General features: G+C 44.5%; 1 protein-coding gene across 1 annotated transcript; it reads right to left on the minus strand.

Annotated features, from left to right (window-relative positions):
• Positions 1–15,943: 15,943 nt before the first annotated feature.
• LOC137648094 (uncharacterized) lies at positions 15,944–16,908 on the minus strand. Its single transcript, XM_068381031.1, has 2 exons — positions 16,646–16,908; positions 15,944–16,220 (listed from the first exon to the last, which is right to left on the minus strand). Exons 1-2 carry the CDS (start codon positions 16,906–16,908, stop codon positions 15,944–15,946), a joined length of 540 nt encoding a protein of 179 aa, XP_068237132.1.
• Positions 16,909–17,446: the final 538 nt, after the last annotated feature.

Here is a 17,446-nt window from a genome sequence, read left to right on the forward strand (position 1 = left end):
AAAGGACACAAAGACCAAAATGGACTCTGGCACTAAAATTGACCACGGCTCCAAAATGGACCCCATCATCAAAATAGACATCGGCTCCAAAATGGACTCTGGCTCCAAAAAAAAGGACCCTGGCTCCAGAATAGGCCATGGGTCTAAAATGGACCATGGTTCCTTTAAGGACACCAGGTCTAATATGAACCCTTGCACCGAAATAGACCTCGGCTCCAAAATAGATCCTGTTACCAGAATAGACCCTGGCTCATAATTGGTCATTGGCTCCAAAGTGGACCCCGGCTCCTTAAAGGACACCAGGTCCACATTGGATCCTTTCACCAAAATGGACCCTGGCTCCAAAATGGACCCTGGTACAAAAATAGACCCCGGCTCCAATATGGACCCTGGCACCAAATTAGGCCTCGACTCAGAAATGGACCTTTTCTCGAGAATGGATCATGGCTCCAACATGGACTCTGGGTCCAAAATAAACCCAGGCTCCTTTAAGGACACCAGGTACAAAATGGAACCTAGCTAAAAAATGGACACCACCTCCTTACAGGATATCATGCCCAAAATGGACCCTGGCACCAAAATTTACCTCAGCTCCAAAATGGACCCTGGCACCAAAATTTACCTCGGCTCCAAAATGGACCCTGACACTAATATAGACTCAGAATCCAAAATTAGCCCTGCCACCAAAATTTACGATGACTCAAAAATGCACCATGGCTCCAAAATGGACCCTGCCTCCAAATGAACCATGGCTCCAAAAATGGACCCTGGCACCAAAATAGACCACTGCTCTAAAATGAACCCTCGATCCAAAATTGACCCTGGCTCGTTTAAGGACACCAGGTCTAAATTAGACCATGGCACCAAAAGACTTTGTGTCACAAATGGACCCTGACTCCTATAAGGACATCAGGTCCAAAATGGATCCTGGCTCAATAATGGACACCACCTCCTGTAAGGATACCATGTCCAAAATGGATGCTGTGACAAAATAGACCCTGTCTCCAAATTGGACCCAGGTACTAAAATGAATCTAGTCTCAAAAATGGACCCTGGCTACAAAATGAACCCTGGCTCTGAAATAGACCCAGTCTCTAAAATTGACCTTGGCTCCTAAAAGGATGCCAGATCCATAATAAACCCTTGCTTCAAAAGGGATTCCTTGAAGGACACCAGGTCCAAAATAGACCCTGGTACCAAAGTAGACCCCGGCTGCAAAATGTACCCTGGCAACAAAATAGACACTCCTATCAAAAATGGACTCTGGCTCCAAGAAAGACCCTAGCTCCAAAATGGACCCCGGCTCCAAAATGGACCCCGGCTCCAAAATGGAACCTGGCTCCAAAATGGACCTTAGCTCCAGAAAACACCCCGGCTCCTTTAAGGACACCAGGTCCAAATTTGGCACTGGCACCAAAATAGACCCTGGCTCTGAAAGAGACCCTGGGTCAGAAATGGACCCTGGCACTAAAAGGGAACCTAGCTCCAAAATGGACACCAGCTCCTTAAATTACACAAAGTTCAAAATAGACCCTGTCGCAACTATGGACCCTGGCACTAGAATAGACCTCCCCTCCAAAAATTGACCCTGGCTCCAAAATGGACTTTGTCTCCAAATTGGCCCCTGGCTCCAAAATGGACCACTACTACCTAAAGGACACCAGGTCAAAAATGGATCCTGGCACCAAAACAAATCAGGCTCCAAATTGGACCATGGCACCAAAATAGACCCCGGCTCATAATGGACCTTGGCTCCATAATGAACCCTGGCTCCAAAATGGACCCTGGCTCCAAAATGGACCCCGGCTCCTTGAAGAACACCAGGTCTAAAATGGATCGTTTCTCCAAAATGGACATCGCTTCATTAAAGGATACCAGGTCGAAAATGGGCCCTGGCACCAAAATACACCCCGGCCCCAAAATGGAACCTGACACAAAAATAGACCCCGCCTCCTAAATAGAACCATGCTCCATAATGGACCCTGACTCTAAAATGGACCCAGGCTCCTTGAAGAACACCAGGTCTAAAATGGATCCTGTCTCCAAAATGGACACTTCCTTAAAAGGATACTAGGTCCAAATAGGATTCTGGCACCAAAATAGACGACAACTCCAAAATGGACACTGGCACCAAAATTAACACAGGCTCCGAAATGGACGCAAATGCCAAAATGGACCCTGGTGCCAAATTGGACCCTTGCTCCAAAAATGGATCCTAGCTTCAAAATGGACCCTGGCTCCAAAATGGACCCTGGCTCCTAAAAGGACGCCAGATCCAAAATTAACCTTGGCATGTAAATGGATTCCTGAAATGACACTAGGTTCAGAATGGATCCAGGCACAAAATAGGCCCCAGCTCCAAAATGGACCCTGGCTCCAAAATTAACCAAGGTTCCATTGAGGACACTAGGTTTTAAATGGAACCCGGCTCCAAAATTGACGTCTCCTTATAGGACACCAGGTCCAAAAAGGACCCTGGAACGAATATAGGCCCTGGCTCCAAAATAGACCCTAGCACCACAATAGACCCCGGCTCCAAAAAAACCCTGCCTCCAAAATGAGCCCTGAGTCCTTTCATGACACTAGGTTAAAAATGGACCCTGGCACCAAAATAAGCCCTGGCTCCAGAATGGACACTGGCTCTGATATATACCCCAGTTCCAAAATAGATCCTGGGTCCATTCTTGTGCCAGGTTCCATTTGGGACCTGATGTCCTTTAGGCGTTGGGCACAACTGGCCGTACTACCAGCTACGGGGGTTATAGAGGCCAAATTTTAGTGAAATCGTGGGTGTGACGGAAGGTTCACGCAACAGTCTTTGACCTCGTAGCCCGCCGTATACCAGCCAAAGAATCTTCACTTGCTGCACTAAAATGTTCTGCGGCAATCAAGAAAATTTGTAGTCGCTGACAGGATGCACGTCTGACGCAAGTAAGCCGTGCGTGTGACTTACGTGCAACCTACGTGCCAAAGGATTTTCTGTGGCATGATCTCCGCACATTGGTCATGCATGTAATTTGCGTGTAACTTGCGTCCCAAGTACGAGCCATGCACGTTTGTTGTACGGAATTAAAGGAAGTACGTGCAGATTCTGTGGCTGGTATACGATGGGCTACGAGGTCAAAGACTGTTTCGTGTCCCATGTGTCACACCTACGATTTCACACAAATTTTGACCGTATACACCACGTAGCTGGTAGTATGGCCACTTGTGCCCAAGGCCTTACATCGCAGAAGTTCATGGCTACGACTGAAAATTCCCGATCACGTACGGCTAAAAAATATGTACGGAAAGTTGTGCCCTACGCCTTAGGTAGCCGGGGTCTATTTTGGTGCAAAGGTCCATTTTGGAGCCAGGGTCCATTTTGGAGACTCGGTTCATTTGGGAGACAAGGTCCATTTCGGGGGCGGGTTCCATATTAGAGCGGAGGTTTATTATGTTGCCAGGGTCCATTTTGGAGCCGGGTTTTATTTTGGTGCCAGAGTCTATTTTGGACATGGTGTCCTTTAGGTAGCCGGGGTCTATTTCGGTGCTATGGTCCATTTTCATGCCAGGGTCTATTTTGGTGCCAGGGTCCATTTTGGACTTGATGTCCTTCAAGGAGGCCGGGTCCATTTTGGAGCCGGGGTCTGTTTCTGTGCCAGGGTCCATTTTGGACCTGGTGTCCTTAAAGGAGCCGTGGTCCATTCTGTAGCCAGGGTCCATTTAGGAGCCAGGTCGATTTTGGTGCTAGAGTCCATTTTGGAGCCGGGGTCTATTTTGGTGCCATGGTCCATTTTGGACCTGGTTTCCTTAAAGGAGCTTTGGTCAATTCTGTAGCCAGGATCCCTTTAGGAGACAGGGTCGATTTTGGAGCCAGTGTTCATTTTGGACCTGGTGTTCTTAAAAGAGCCTTCATTCATTTTGAAGCCAGGATCCATTTTGAATCTGGTGTCCTTGAAAGAGACGATGTCCATTCTGGAGGCTAGTTCCATTTTGAACCTGGTTTCCTTAACTGAGTCGGGATCCATCTTGGAGTCAGGGTCCATTTTTGAGCCACAATCCATTTTTGGGCCGGGGTCTATTCTTTTGGCGAGTGTCCATTTTGGACCAGGTGTCCTTTAAGGAACCCATCTTGAAGCCAGGGTTAATTTTGGACCTGGCATCATTTTAGGAGACAGGGTTCATTTTGGAGTCAGGGTCCCTTTTGGAGGCATAGTCCATTTTGGAGATGGGGTCTATTTTGGTAGCAGGGTCCATTTTGGACATGGTATCGTTTGGGGAGACAGTGTCCATTTTGGAGACAGGTTCGCTTTTAGAGCTGGCGTCCTTCAAGGAGTCGGGGTCTATTTTGGAGCCAGGGGCCATTTTGGAGCCAAGGTCCATTTCATACTTGGTGTCCTTTAGGTAGTTGCTGTTCATTTTGGAGCCAGGGTCGTTTTTGGAGCAAGGGTAAATTTTTGGAGGTTTCTACTTTGGTGCCAGGGTCCATTTTTAACCCGGGGTCTGTTTTAAGGACAGGGTCTATTTTGAACTTGATGTTCTTTAAGAAGCTTTAGTCAATTTTGGAGCCAGGTTCCATTTTGGAGCCATGGTCCATTTCGGCAACTGCGTCTATTTTGGCGCCAGTGTCCATTTTTTTTCCTGGTGTCCTTTCAAAAATCCATTTTCAACCAATGGTTTATATTGGACCTGGCGTCCTTTTCGGAGCCAGGGTTCATTTTGGAGCCAGGGTTCATTTTGGAGCCAGGGTCAATTTTTGAGGCTGGGTCCATTTTGAAGCCAGGGTTCTTTTTTGAGCTAGAGTCAATTTTTGAGAGTAGGTACATTTTGGTGCCTGGGGCCAATTTGAAGACAGGGTCTGTTTTGGTTCCAAGGTCCATTTTGGACATTATATCCTTTAAGGAGGTGGTGTCCATTTTGGAACCAGGATCCATTTTGGACCTGATGTCCTTAAAGGTGTCAGAGTCCATTTTTGAGCCGGAGTCTATTTTGGTGCCAGGGTCCATTTTGACCCGGTGTCCTTAAAAGAGGTGTGGTCTATTTCCGTGCTAGGTTCCATTTTGAAGCTGGTGTCAATTTTGGTGTATTGGTCCATTTTAGACCTGTTGTCCTTAAACAAGCCAGGGTCTATTTGGAGCCGTGGTCTATTTTGGTGCGAGAGTCCATTTTTGGAGCCATGGCCAATTTTAGAGCCAGGGTCCATTTCAGAGCCATTGTGCATTTTGTATTCAGGGTCAATTTTGGTGCCAGGTTTGATTTTGAAGCCGGGGTCTATTTTGGTACAGGGGTCCATTTTGGAGTCGAGGTCAATTTTGGTGCCAGGATCCATTTTGAGCCTGGTATCATTTAAGGAGGTGGTGTCCATTTCGTAGCCAGGTTTCATTTTGGACCTGGTGTCCTCAGAGGAGCCTAGGTTCATTTTGGAGCCAGAGTCCATGCTGGAGACAGGGTCCATTTTTGAGACATGGTCCATTTTAGAGCCCAGGTCTATTTTGGTGCCAGTGTCGATTTTGGAGCCGGGGTCTATTTTGGTACCAGGGTGCATTTTGGGGTCGGGTCTATTTTGGTGGAAGGATCCATTCTGGACCTGGTGTTCTTAAGGAGCCATAGTCCATTTTGGAGACAATGTCTATTTCTGTGCCAGGGTCTATTTTGGAGCCGGAGTTTATATTGGTGCAAGGGTTCATATTGGGCCTGGTGTCCTAAAAGGAGCCATGGTCCATATACGAGCCATGTCCATTTTGGAGCCAGGGTCTATCTTGAGCCAGGGTCCATTTTAGAGCCGAGGTCTATTTTGATGAAAGGGTCTATTTTGGAGCCAGAATCTATTTTGGTGCGAGAGTCCAAATTGAACTTGGTGTCCTTTAAGAAGACACTGATCATTATGGACCCAGGTTCCATTTTGAACTAAGTGTCCTTTTTTAAGCCAGGGTTAATATAGGACCATGAGTCCTTTTAGGAGCCAGATTCCATTTTGGAGCCAGGGTCCCTTTTTGGAGCCAGGGTCCATTTTGGAACTAGGATCCATTTTGAAGCCAGGGTTCATTTTGGACCCAGGGTGGGTGTTTGAGTCGAGGTCAATTTTGGTGCAAGGGTTCATTTTGGAGCCAGGGTTCAATTTGGAGATAGCGTCCATATTTGAGCCAAGGTATATTTTGGTGCCAGGGTCCATTTTGAAGGCGGGGTCTATTTTAGTACCAGGGCCCATTTTGGAGCAGATATCTATATTGGTGGAAGGGTGCAATCTGGTCATGGTGTCCTTTAAGAAGCCGAGGTGTATTTTGGTGCCAGGGTCCATTTTGAAACCGGTGTCTATTTTGATGCTAGGGTCCATTTTGAATCCATGGTCCATTTGGGAACCTTGGTCTGTTTTGGTGCCAAAGTCCAATTTTAAGCCGTGGTCTAATTTGGTGCCATCATCCATTTTGGACCTTATGTACTTTTCAAGCCAGGTTCCATTTTTGACCTGGTGTCCATTTGAAGCCAGGGTTAATATAGGACACACTGTCCTTTTTGGAGCCTTAGTCCATTTTGGAGACGCATCTATTTAGGTGCTAGTGTCTATTTTGTAGCCGGGGTCTATTTTGGTGCAATGGTTCATGTTGGACCAGGTGTCCTTAGAGGAGCCAAGGTCCATTTTGGAGCCAGGGTCCATATTGGCGACAGGGTCCATTTTGGAGTCAGGGCGCATTTTTGAGTCTGGGTCAATTTTCGTGCCAGGGTTCATTTTGGAGTTGGGTCCATTTTGGGTGCAAGGGTCCATTTTGGACATGGTATCCTTTAAGGAGGCAGTGTCCATTTTGGAGCCAGTTTCCCTTTTTTACCTGGTGTCCTTACAGGATCCGGGATCTATTTTTTTAGCCATGGTCTATTTTGGAGCCAGTGTCCATTTAAGAGACTGGGTTCATTTTAGAGCCAGTGTTTATTAAGGTGCCAGGGTCCTTTTTGGAGCTGGAGTATCTCAATGCCAGGGTCCATTTTTACCTGGTGTCCTTGAAGGCAACGGTGTCCAATTTTGAGCCAGGTTTCATTTTGAACCTGGTGTCACCTTTGATGCCAGGGTTAATTATAGACTTGGCATCCTTTTAGGAGCCATACTCCATTTTGGAGTCAGGGCCCATTTTTGTAGCCAAGGTCCATTTTGGAGCCAGGGTCCATTTTGGAGCCAGGATCCATTTTAGAGGCAGGGTCTATTTTGGAATTGAGGTTAATTTTGTTGCCAGGCTTCATTTTTGAGCAGGCGTATATTTTGGTTCCAGGATCCATTTGGTACCTGGTGCCCTATAAGGAATAAATTTTGAAGTCAGGGTTAATTTTGGACCCTGCATCCCTATTGGAGCTAGGGTCTCTTGTGGAGCTTGGGTCCATTTCGGAGCCAGGGTCTCTTCTGGTGATAGGGTCCATTTTGGAGCTGGGGTCAATTTTGGTGCCAGGGTCCATTTTCGAGCTGGCATCCTTTAAGGGGGCGGTGTCCATTTCGGAGCCAGGATCCATTTTCTACCTGGTGTCCTTAAAGGAGCCAGGGTCCATTTAGGAGCCAGGGTTCATTTCGGAGCCAGGGTCCATATTGAAGACAGGGCCTATTTCGGATCCAAGGTCTTTTTTGGTGTCAAGGTCTATTTTGTAGCCGTGGTCGATTTTGGTGAATGGGTCTTTTTTGGACTTAGTGTCCTTTGAGGAGCCGGGATCCATCATGATTCAAGGGTCCATTTTGGAGACGGGGTCTATTTGGAAGCCTGGGTCTATTCTGTTGCCATGGTCCATTCTGAACCTGGTGTCCTCAAAGTAGCCGGGGTCCATTCTGGAGCCAGCATCCCTTTTGGAGTCAGGGTCTATTTTGGTGCCATGATCCATATTAGAGCTGGGGTCTCGTATGGTGTCTGGGTTCATTTTGGATCTGGTATCTTTTAAGGAGACTGTGTCCATTTTGAGCCATGTTCAATTTTGGACCTGGAGTTCTTAAAGGTCCTGGAGTTCTTAAAGAACCTGGGGTTCCTTTAGGACCCAAATTCTATTTTGGTAGAAGGGTCCCTTTGAGACCCGATGTCCTTAAAGGAACTGGGGTCCATTTCGGAGATGGGGTCCATTTGGAGCCGGTGTCTATTTTGAGGCCAGCGTCCATTTTGGACCTGGTGTCCTTCAAGGAATTTATTTTGAAGCCATGGTTAATTTGGGGCCTGGCATCCTTTCAGGAGCCAGAATTCATTTTGGAGCCAGGGTCCAATTTGGAAAGTGGGTGTATTTTGGTGCCAGGGTCCATTTTAGACCTAGAGTCTTTAAAGTAGCGTGGGTTTAATATGGAGCCGTGGTCTGTTTATTACCTGATATCTTTTAAGGTAACTCTGTCTATTTTGTAGCCATGTTCAATTTTGGAAATGTTTTCCTTAAAGGAGCCGGGATCCATTTTTTAAACAGTGTCTATTTAGGAGACCAGTTCCATTTTGGACCTGGTGTCCTTAAAGGAACCTGGGTCCATTTTCGAGCCAGTGTCCGTTTTGGAGCCAGCGTCCATTCAGGAGCTAGGGTCGATTTTAGAGCCGGGGTCTATTTCAGTTCCAGGGTACATTTTGAAGTCGGGGTCTATTTTTGTGGAAGGGTCCCTTTTGGACCTGTTGTCCTTTGAGGAGCCTGGATCCATTTTGGAGGCAGAGTCCATTTGGAGATGTGGTCTATTTTGGTGTCAAGGTCATTTTGAAGCCATGGTCTATTTTGGTGCCAGGGTCGTTTTGAAGCCAGGTTCTATTTTGGTGCCAGGATCCGCTTTGGACTTGGTGTTCTTAAAGGAGCCGTGGTCCATTTTGGAGCCAGAGTCCAATTTGGAGCAGGGGTGAATTTCGGTGCCAGGGTCTACTCTGGAGCCGGAGTTTATTCTGGTGCAAGGGTTCATATTAGACCTGGTTTTCCTCAAAGGAGTTGGGTCCATTTTGGAGCCATAGTCCATTTTGGAGCCAGGGTCCATTTCAGAGCCAGGGTCCAATTTGTAGCCATGGTCCATTTCGGAGCTAGGGTCCATTTCGGACTAAGGGTCCATTTTGGAGCTATGGTCTATTTAGGTGCCATGGTCCATTTTGGAACTGGGGTCTATCTGGTGCCAGGGTCCATTTTGGACCTTGTGTCCTTCAAGAAGACGGTGTCCATAATTTAAGACTAGGCGTCCTTTTTAGAGTCACAGTCCATTTTGGACCTTGTGTCCTTCAAGAAGATGGTGTCCATAATTTAAGACTAGGCGTCCTTTTTAGAGTCACAGTCCATTTGGGACCCAGGGTACATTTTTAGAGCCAGGATCCCTTTTATAGCTAAGGTCCATATTAGGGCTAGGGTCAATTTCAGTGCCAGGGTCCATTTTAGAGCCAGGGTCAATTTTGGTGCAGGGTTCCATTTAGGACCTAGTATGATTTAAGGAGTTTGAGCCAGGTTCCATTTAGTACCGGGTGTTTCTAAATAAGCTGGGGTCCATTTTGGAGCCATGGTCCATATGGAGCCATGGTCCATTTTGGAGGCAGGGTCCATTTTGGAGACAGGGTCCATTTTGGAGCCGGGGTCTATTTTGGTTCCAGGGTCGATTATGAAGCCGAGGTCTATTTAGGTGACAGGGTTCATTTTGGACCTGGTGTCCTATAGGGAGCCGGGGTCCATTTTGAAGGCACTGTCCATTTTGGAGCCAATGTCCTTTTTTTTGAGTTATAGTCCATTTTGGTGCTGGGGTCAATTTTTGTGCTACGGTTCATTTTCGAGCTGGGGTCTATTTTGGAGTCAGGGTCCCTTTTGAACTTGAAGTCATTGATGAAGGCAGGGTCCATTTTGGAGTTATGGTCCATTTTGGTGCTAGGGTCTATTTTTGTGCTAGGGCACATTTTCGAGATGGGGTCTATTTTGGTGTCAGGGTCCCTTTTGAACTTGAAGTCATTGATGAAGGCGAGGTGTATTTTGGTGCCGGGGTCTATTTTGGTACCAGGGTTCATTTTGGACCTGGTGTCCTTAACCCTGGATAGGTACGCTCCTCGGATACCCCTTTAAGGGTATACTCGGACGCGCGCGACCCCGACGCCAAAAGAAATTCTTGAAAAATCAGTTTTTGCAGTAACCTCCTTTTTTCTTTTGCCAAAAAAAAAAACGTCAATGAATGCTTAAAACAACTGTAAAGATAAATACTACTCATCTGCAGAAAAACTATTTATTATAAATATTTTAAAAAATTAAGTAAAAAAAAGACCTTACATAAAAATTCATAAAAAAAAGTTTATACATATATACACAAATCCTTTTAGGAATTGATTCTTGAATGTTTAGGACACATCTTGATGTATTTTGGATGAAGTCAGACCCATGGAGGTGAAGATCTGAAATGAGAAAAAAAGGGTAACTTTTTTTGGCCCAAAAAATTTGTCCAAATTTCATGAATTTTTTTGGGTACCCAAATGAAATAGGAAGTGGCTAATTTTTTTAGGGAATAAACATATGTTATCCTAAAATAGAAATATGTAAAAAAATCTTAATTATTTTGTAAATTACATTTATATCAGGGGCCATATCTAAAAGTAATTTTTTGAATACTTAGAAATTTCGTAAAAAAATACATATATTTAATATATAATATGATATTTATGCAGGTAAAAATATACCAAAATATCACAAATTCTATAGGGAACAAGAATATATATATATATATATATATAGATAGGGCAACTTACGCTTCGTATATGTCCACAAAATGGCCGCCAACCACACTGACTCAGACTCCCTAATCTGCCACTTGAAATGTAGGAAGGGTATGTCAATTTCAAGGTGTTATTTACTAATCTAATTATTCTTGGATATGCATAAAAATTGTATGGTGGGTTGCTGGATAATTGTCTATTATTTTACGACTATAAAATTAAAATTCTGACCCAAAAAAAATTTTTTTAAGGGAAATAAAATCGAAAAAAAAAATGTAAAACAATATAATATTTTAGCTAAAAAAATTTGATGATATTCAATCAAAAAAGAAGTAAACAAAATTTTCCGACAAATAAACATCTAGAGGAATCATTACTCTGTGATAGTTCCTTAGTACGTAGTAATTTTGAAAGAAATGGGAAAACACGAAAAAGTGGCAATCGCAGGAAAATCGAACACACCTATATATATGCCATATCTGGCTAAAAATAAAGATAGGCATGGGTAGCCAGATCATCTAGAAACACTTTCCAACTCTATAAAAAAACGAAAAAGTGGCAATCGCAGGAAAATCGAACACACCTATATATACGCCATATCTGGCTAAAAATAAAGATAGGCATGGGTAGCCAGATCATCTAGAAACACTTTCCAACTCTATAAAAATACAAGTTTTGCGACACTACTTGCCAATTCCTTACGGTAACATGACTAAGCAAAAAAATGCAAAACAAATAAAAAGGGGCACTCGCGGAAAAATGGCCAACATTCTAATGTACGGCATTTCAGAAAAAAAAAAATTTCAGCCACGTACTAGGCAAACCATCAAGGCACATTTTCCGACAAATAAACATCTAAATGAATCATTACTCTGTGATAGTTCCTTAGTACGTAGTAATTTTGAGAGAAATGGGAAAAAACGAAAAAATGGCAATCACAGGAAAATCGAACACATACCTATATATACGCCATATCTGGCTAAAAAAAAAAGATAGGCATGGGTAGCCAGATCATCTAGAAACACTTTCCAACACTATAAAAATATAAGTTTTGCGACACTTCTTGCCAATTCCTTACGGTAACATGACTAAGTAAAAAAATGAAAAACAAATAAAAAGGGGCACTCGCGGAAAAATGGACAACATTTTATTATACGCATTTCAGAAAAAAAAATTTCAGCCACGTGCTAGGCAAACCATCAAGGCCCATTTTCCGACAAATAAACTACTAAATGAATCATTACTCTGTGATAGTTCCTTAGTACGTAGTAATTTTGAAAGAAATGGGAAAAAACGAAAAAATGGCAATCACAGGAAAATCGAACACATACCTATATATACGCTATATCTGGCTGAAAAAAAATAGGCATGGGTAGCCAGATCATCTAGAAACACTTTCCAACACTATAAAAATATAAGTTTTGCGACACTACTTGCCAATTCCTCACGGTAACATGACTAAGCAAAAAAATGCAAAACAAATAAAAAGGGGCACTCGCGGAAAAATGCCCAACATTCTAATATACGGCATCTCAGATAAAAAAAAGACATGGACGTGTTAGCCCAACCATCGAGGCACACTTTCTAACACATAAACATGAAAAAAAAATCAATAATATACGGCAATTCCTTACTACGTAGTAAATTTTTACAAATATTGAAAAAAACAGAAATTGGCAACCGCAGTTAAATACCCAATATACCAATAACTACGTCGTATCTGACAAAAACAAAGTCACGCATGGGTAGCCAGATCATCTAGACCCACTTTCCAACACTAAAAAAGCAAAAGTTTTACGACACTATTTGGCAATATCTTACGGAAAAATGACTTGGCAAAAAAATGAAAAAAAATGAAAAAGGGGCACTCGCGGTAAAATGGTCCTCGTGGTGATGAACGACATTTTAACTAAAAAAAAATCATGCACATGGTAGCCAAACAATCCACCAAGACTTTCCACAACTGATAACCTATACAAGTTGCACCATTCTACGACAATTTCATAATACGTAATAACTTTGATAATTATGCAAATTACCTTAGAAGGGTAAACTTGGTCGCGCTTGACCCCTACGCGTCTCAGAAATCGGGGAAGGAGTACAGCTACAGCAATGCACATCTGGACACTACTAGAGCATGTAGGCGAGACACCTACTGCAGGTCGATCACCCACAAATCCAGTCACGGGGATGAGTCACGTGAGAAAAACCTCTTTTTTTTTTACGCTCGGGGTCGCGGACGACCCACCGTACCGTTCCAGGGTTAAAGGAGACAGGGTCCATTCTGGAGATAGGGTCTATTTTGGAACTAGGCCCTATTTGGTGCCAGATTCCATATTATGGTGCCAAGGTTCTTTTTGGACCTGGTGTCATTAAAGGAGCCAGGGCTCATTTTCGAGCCAGGATCCATTTTGGGGACGGTGTCTTTTCTAGTGCCAAGGTCCATTTTGAAGCCTGGGTCAATTTTGGTGCTAGGGTCCATTTTGGACTTAGTGTCCTTAAAGGAGCCTGTGTCTATTTTTGGAGCCAGGGTTGATTTGTGAGCTTAGGTTCATTTTGGATCTAAGGTCTATTTTGGTTCCAGGGTCCATTTTGGAGCCGGGGTCTATGTTGGTGCCCGGGTCAATTTTGGACCTGGTGTTCCTTTAGGAGTAAATTTTCAAGAAAGGGTTTATTTTGGACCTGGCATCCTTCAGGGGGCCAGGGTTCATTTTGCAGCCAGGTTTCATTTTGGAGCAAGGGTCAATTTTTGAGACTGGATCCATTTTGAAGCCAGGGTTCTTTTTGGAGCTAGGGTAAATTGTTGCGACAGGGTTCTTTTTGGAGCTAGGGTAAATGTTTGAGACAGGGTTCATTTGGTGGCTGGACCCAATTTGGAGACAGGGTCTATTCTGGTTCCATGATCCGTTTTGGACATGGTATCCTTTAAGGAGGTGGTGTCCATTTGGAGCCAGGTTACATTTTGGACCTGATGTCCTTAAAGGAGTCAAGGTCCATTTTAGAGCCAGAGTCTATTTTGGTGTAAGGTTCCATTTTGAACCTGGTGTCCTTAAAGGTGCTGGATTCCATTTTGAAGCTGGAGTCTATTTTTGTGTCATGGTCCATTTTAGACTTGGTGTCCTTAAAAGAGCCAGTGTCCATTTTGGACCTAGAGTTCATTTGGAGCCGTGATCTATTTGGTGCGAGGGTCAATTCTTGGAGCCATGTGCCGTTTTGGAGCCAGTGTCCATTTGGAGCCGTGGTTTATTTTGGTACCAGGGTCCATTTTTGGAGCCAAGGGCCATTTTGGAGTCAGGGTTCATTTGGGAACCATTGTGAATTTTGTAGTCGGGATCAATTTTAGTGCCAGGATTAATTTTGGAGCCTGGGTCCCTTTTGGTGCAAGGGTCCATATTGGAGCCGGTATCAATTTTGGTTTCCAGGGTCCATTTTGGGGCTGGTATCCTTTAAGCAGGTGGTGTCCATTTTGCAGCCAGGTTCCATTTTGGACCTATTGTCCTTATAATATCCTGGGTTCATTTTGGAGTCAGAGTCTTAGATGGAGCCAGGGTTCATTTTCGAGACAGGGTCCATTTTGGAGCCGAGGTCTATTTTGGTGCCAGGTTTCATTTTGGAGCCGGGGTCTTTTTTAGTGGAAGTATCCATTCTGGACCTGGTGTCCTTAAGGAGCTGTGGTCCATTTTGGAGCCAATGTCCATGTAGTAGCCAGGGTCTATTTCTGTGCCAATGTGTATACTGGAGCCGGAGTCTATATCGGTGCCAGGGTTTATATTGGTCCTTTTGTCCTTAAAGGAGCCAGGGTCCATTTTAGAGCTATGTCCATTTTGGAGCCAGGGTCCATTTTGAGTCAGGGTCCATTTCAGAGCCGAGGTCTATTTTGATGAAAGGGTCCATTTTGTAGATGGATCTATTTTGGTGCGTAAGTCCAAATTGGTCCTGGTGTCCTATAAGAAGACAGTGTCCATTATGGAGCAAGGTTCCATTTTGAATCAGGTGTCCATTTTGAAGCCAGAGTTAATATAAGACCTGGAGTAATTTAGGAGCTAAATTCTATTTTGGAGTCAGGGTACATTATTGGAGCCAGGGTTTATTTTGGAGTCAGGGTTCTAATTGGACACAGTGTCCATTTTGGAGGCGGGGTCTATTCTAGTACCAGGGTCCATTTTTGAGCTGATGTCTATTTTGGTGGAAGAGTCCAATCTGGTCATGGTGTCCTTTAAAAAGCAGAGGTCTGTTTTGGTGCCAAAGTCCATTTCGAGCTGTGATCTATCTTAGTCCCATGGTCCATTTTGGAACTGGTGTCCTTTAAAGAGATAGTGTCCATTTTCGAGCCATGTTCCATTTTGAATCTGGTTTCCATTTTGAAGTGCTTTTAGGAGCCAGATTCCAATTTGGAGCCAGGGTCCTTTATAGGATTCAGGGTCCATTTTGGAACCTGTGTCCATGTTAGTGCCATGATCCATTTTGAAGTCAGGATGCATTTTTGAGCCGGGGTCAATTTTGGGGCCAGGGTTCATTTTGGAGTTGGGTCCATTTGGGGTGCAAGGGTCTATTTTGGACATGGTATTCTTTAAGGTGGCGGTGTAGATTTTGGAGCCAGTTTCCATTTTTTTACCGGGTGTTCTTGAAAGACGGGGTCTATTTATGAGATATGGTCCTTTCTGGAGCCAGCGTCCATTAAAGAGACCGGATCCAATTTGGAGCCGATGTTTATTTTGGTACCCGGGTCCATATTGGAGCTGGGGTCTATCAATGCCAGGGTCCATTTTAGACCAGGTTTCCTTAGAGGCAACGGTGTCCAATTCGGAGCCAGGTTTCATTTTTAACCTGGTGTCCATTTTTAAGCCAGGGTTGATTAAGGACTTGGCGTCTTTTTAGGAGCCAGACTCCATTTTGGGGTCAGGGTCCATTTTTGCAGCCAAGGTTCATTTCGAAGCCAGGGTCCATTTTGGAGCCAGGATCCATTTTGGAGACAAGGTCCATTTTGGAGTCGAGGTACATTTTTGTGCAAGTGTTCTTTTTTGAGCTGGGGTATATTTTGGTTCTAGGGTCCATTTGGTACCTGGTTAATTTTGGACTTTTCATCCTTTTGGAGCTAGGGTTCCTTGTGGAGCTTTGGTCCATTTTGGAGCCAGGGTCTCTTGTGGTACCGAGGTCCATTTTGGAGCTGGGGTCAATTTTGGTGCCAGGGTCCATTTTCGAGCTGGTATCCTTTAAGGAGGCGGTGTCCTTTTTGGAACCAGGGTTAATTTTGGAGCCAGGGTCGATTTTGGTGCAAGGGTTCTTTTTGAGCCTGGTGTCCATTAGGCATGAAGGGTCCCATTGGAGTCGGGGTCTATTTGGGAGCCAGGGTCTATTCTGGTGCCATGGTCCATTTTAGATCTGGTTTCCTTAAAGTAGCTGGGGTCCATTCTGGAGATGGGGTCTATTTTGCTGCCATGGTCCATTTTAGAGCTGGGGTCTCTTATGGTGTCAGGGTTCATTTTGGACCTGGTGTCCTTAGAGGAGCCGGGGTTTATTTTAGACACAGGGTCGATCTTGGAGCACGGGTGTATTCTGGTGCAACGGTCTATTTTGTACCTGGTATCTTTTAAGGAGACTGTCCATTTTGAGCCATGTTCCAATTTGGACCTGGGGTCCCTTTAGGAGCCAGGTTCGTTTGATTTTGGTCTAAGGGTCCATTTGGGACCTGGTGTCCTTAAAGGAACTGGGGTCCATTTTGGAGATGGGTCCATTTTGAAGCCATTGTCTATTTTGGGGCCAGCGTCCATTTTAGACCTGCTGTCCTTTAAGGAATCCATTTTGAAGCCATGGTTACCTTTGGTCCTGGTATCCTTTCAGGACCCAGGATCCATTTTGAAGCCAGGGTCCATTTTGGAACGTGGGTCTATTTTGGTGCCAGGGTCCCTTTTGGACTTAGATTCTTCAAAGGAGCTAAGTTTATTATGGAGCTAGGGTCCATTTTGAAGCCCGGGGGTATTTCGGTGGCAGGATCCGTTTAGTACCTGGAATCTTTTAAGGAGACTCTCTCCATTTTGGAGCCATGTTCCATTTTGGACATGGTGTCATTAAAGGAACCGGGGTCCATTTTTGAGATGTGGTCTATTTTGGGGCCCAGTTCCATTTTGGACCTGGTGTCCTTAAAGGACTCTGTGTCCATTTTGGAGGTGGGGTCTATTTTGGGGTCCAGTTCCATTTTGGACCTGGTTTCCTTAAAGGAGCCTGGGTCCATTTTGGAGCCATTGTCCAGTTTGGAGCCAGCGTCCATTTAGGAGTGAGGGTCAATTTTAGAGCCAGGAACTATTTTGGGGGCAGGGTCATTTTGAAGCCAGATTTTATTTTGGTGCAAGGATCAATTTTGTAATTGCTGTCCTTAAAGAAGCTGTGGTCCATTTTGGAGCCAGTGTAAATTTTGGAGCCAAGGGCTATTTCAGAGCCAGAGTCTATTCTGGAGGCAGAGTCTATTTTGGTGCATGGGTTCATATTAGACCTGGTTTCATCAAAGGAGCTGGGGTCCATTTTGGAGCCATGGTACATTTTGGAGCCAGGGTCCATTTCAGAGCCATGGTACATTTTGGAGCCAGGGTCCATTTCAGAGCCAGTATCCATTTTGGAATGTGGGTCTATTTTGGTGCCAGGGTTCATTTTGGACCTGGTGTCTACAAAGGAGCCTGGGTTTATTATGAATCCAGGGTCCCTTTTGGAGCCCGGGGTATTTTGGTGCCAAGATCTGTTTAGTACCTGGTATCTTTTAGGGAGACTCTCTCCATTTTGGAGCCATGTTTCATTTTGGACCTAGAGTCCTT

Source organism: Palaemon carinicauda, chromosome 10, assembly GCF_036898095.1.
Source record: "Palaemon carinicauda isolate YSFRI2023 chromosome 10, ASM3689809v2, whole genome shotgun sequence".
NCBI lineage: Eukaryota > Metazoa > Arthropoda > Malacostraca > Decapoda > Palaemonidae > Palaemon > Palaemon carinicauda.

Excerpts from the sequence above, each read along its gene's own strand:
- LOC137648094 (XM_068381031.1), bottom strand. The coding sequence starts at position 16,908 with ATGGACGCTGGCTCCAAACTGGACAATGGCTCCAAAATGGACCCAGGC. Across the intron at positions 16,221-16,645 it reads GTCTCCTTAAAAGATTCCAG|GTACAAAATAGACCGTTGCA; the intron begins GTACTAAACGGA and ends AAAAGATACCAG.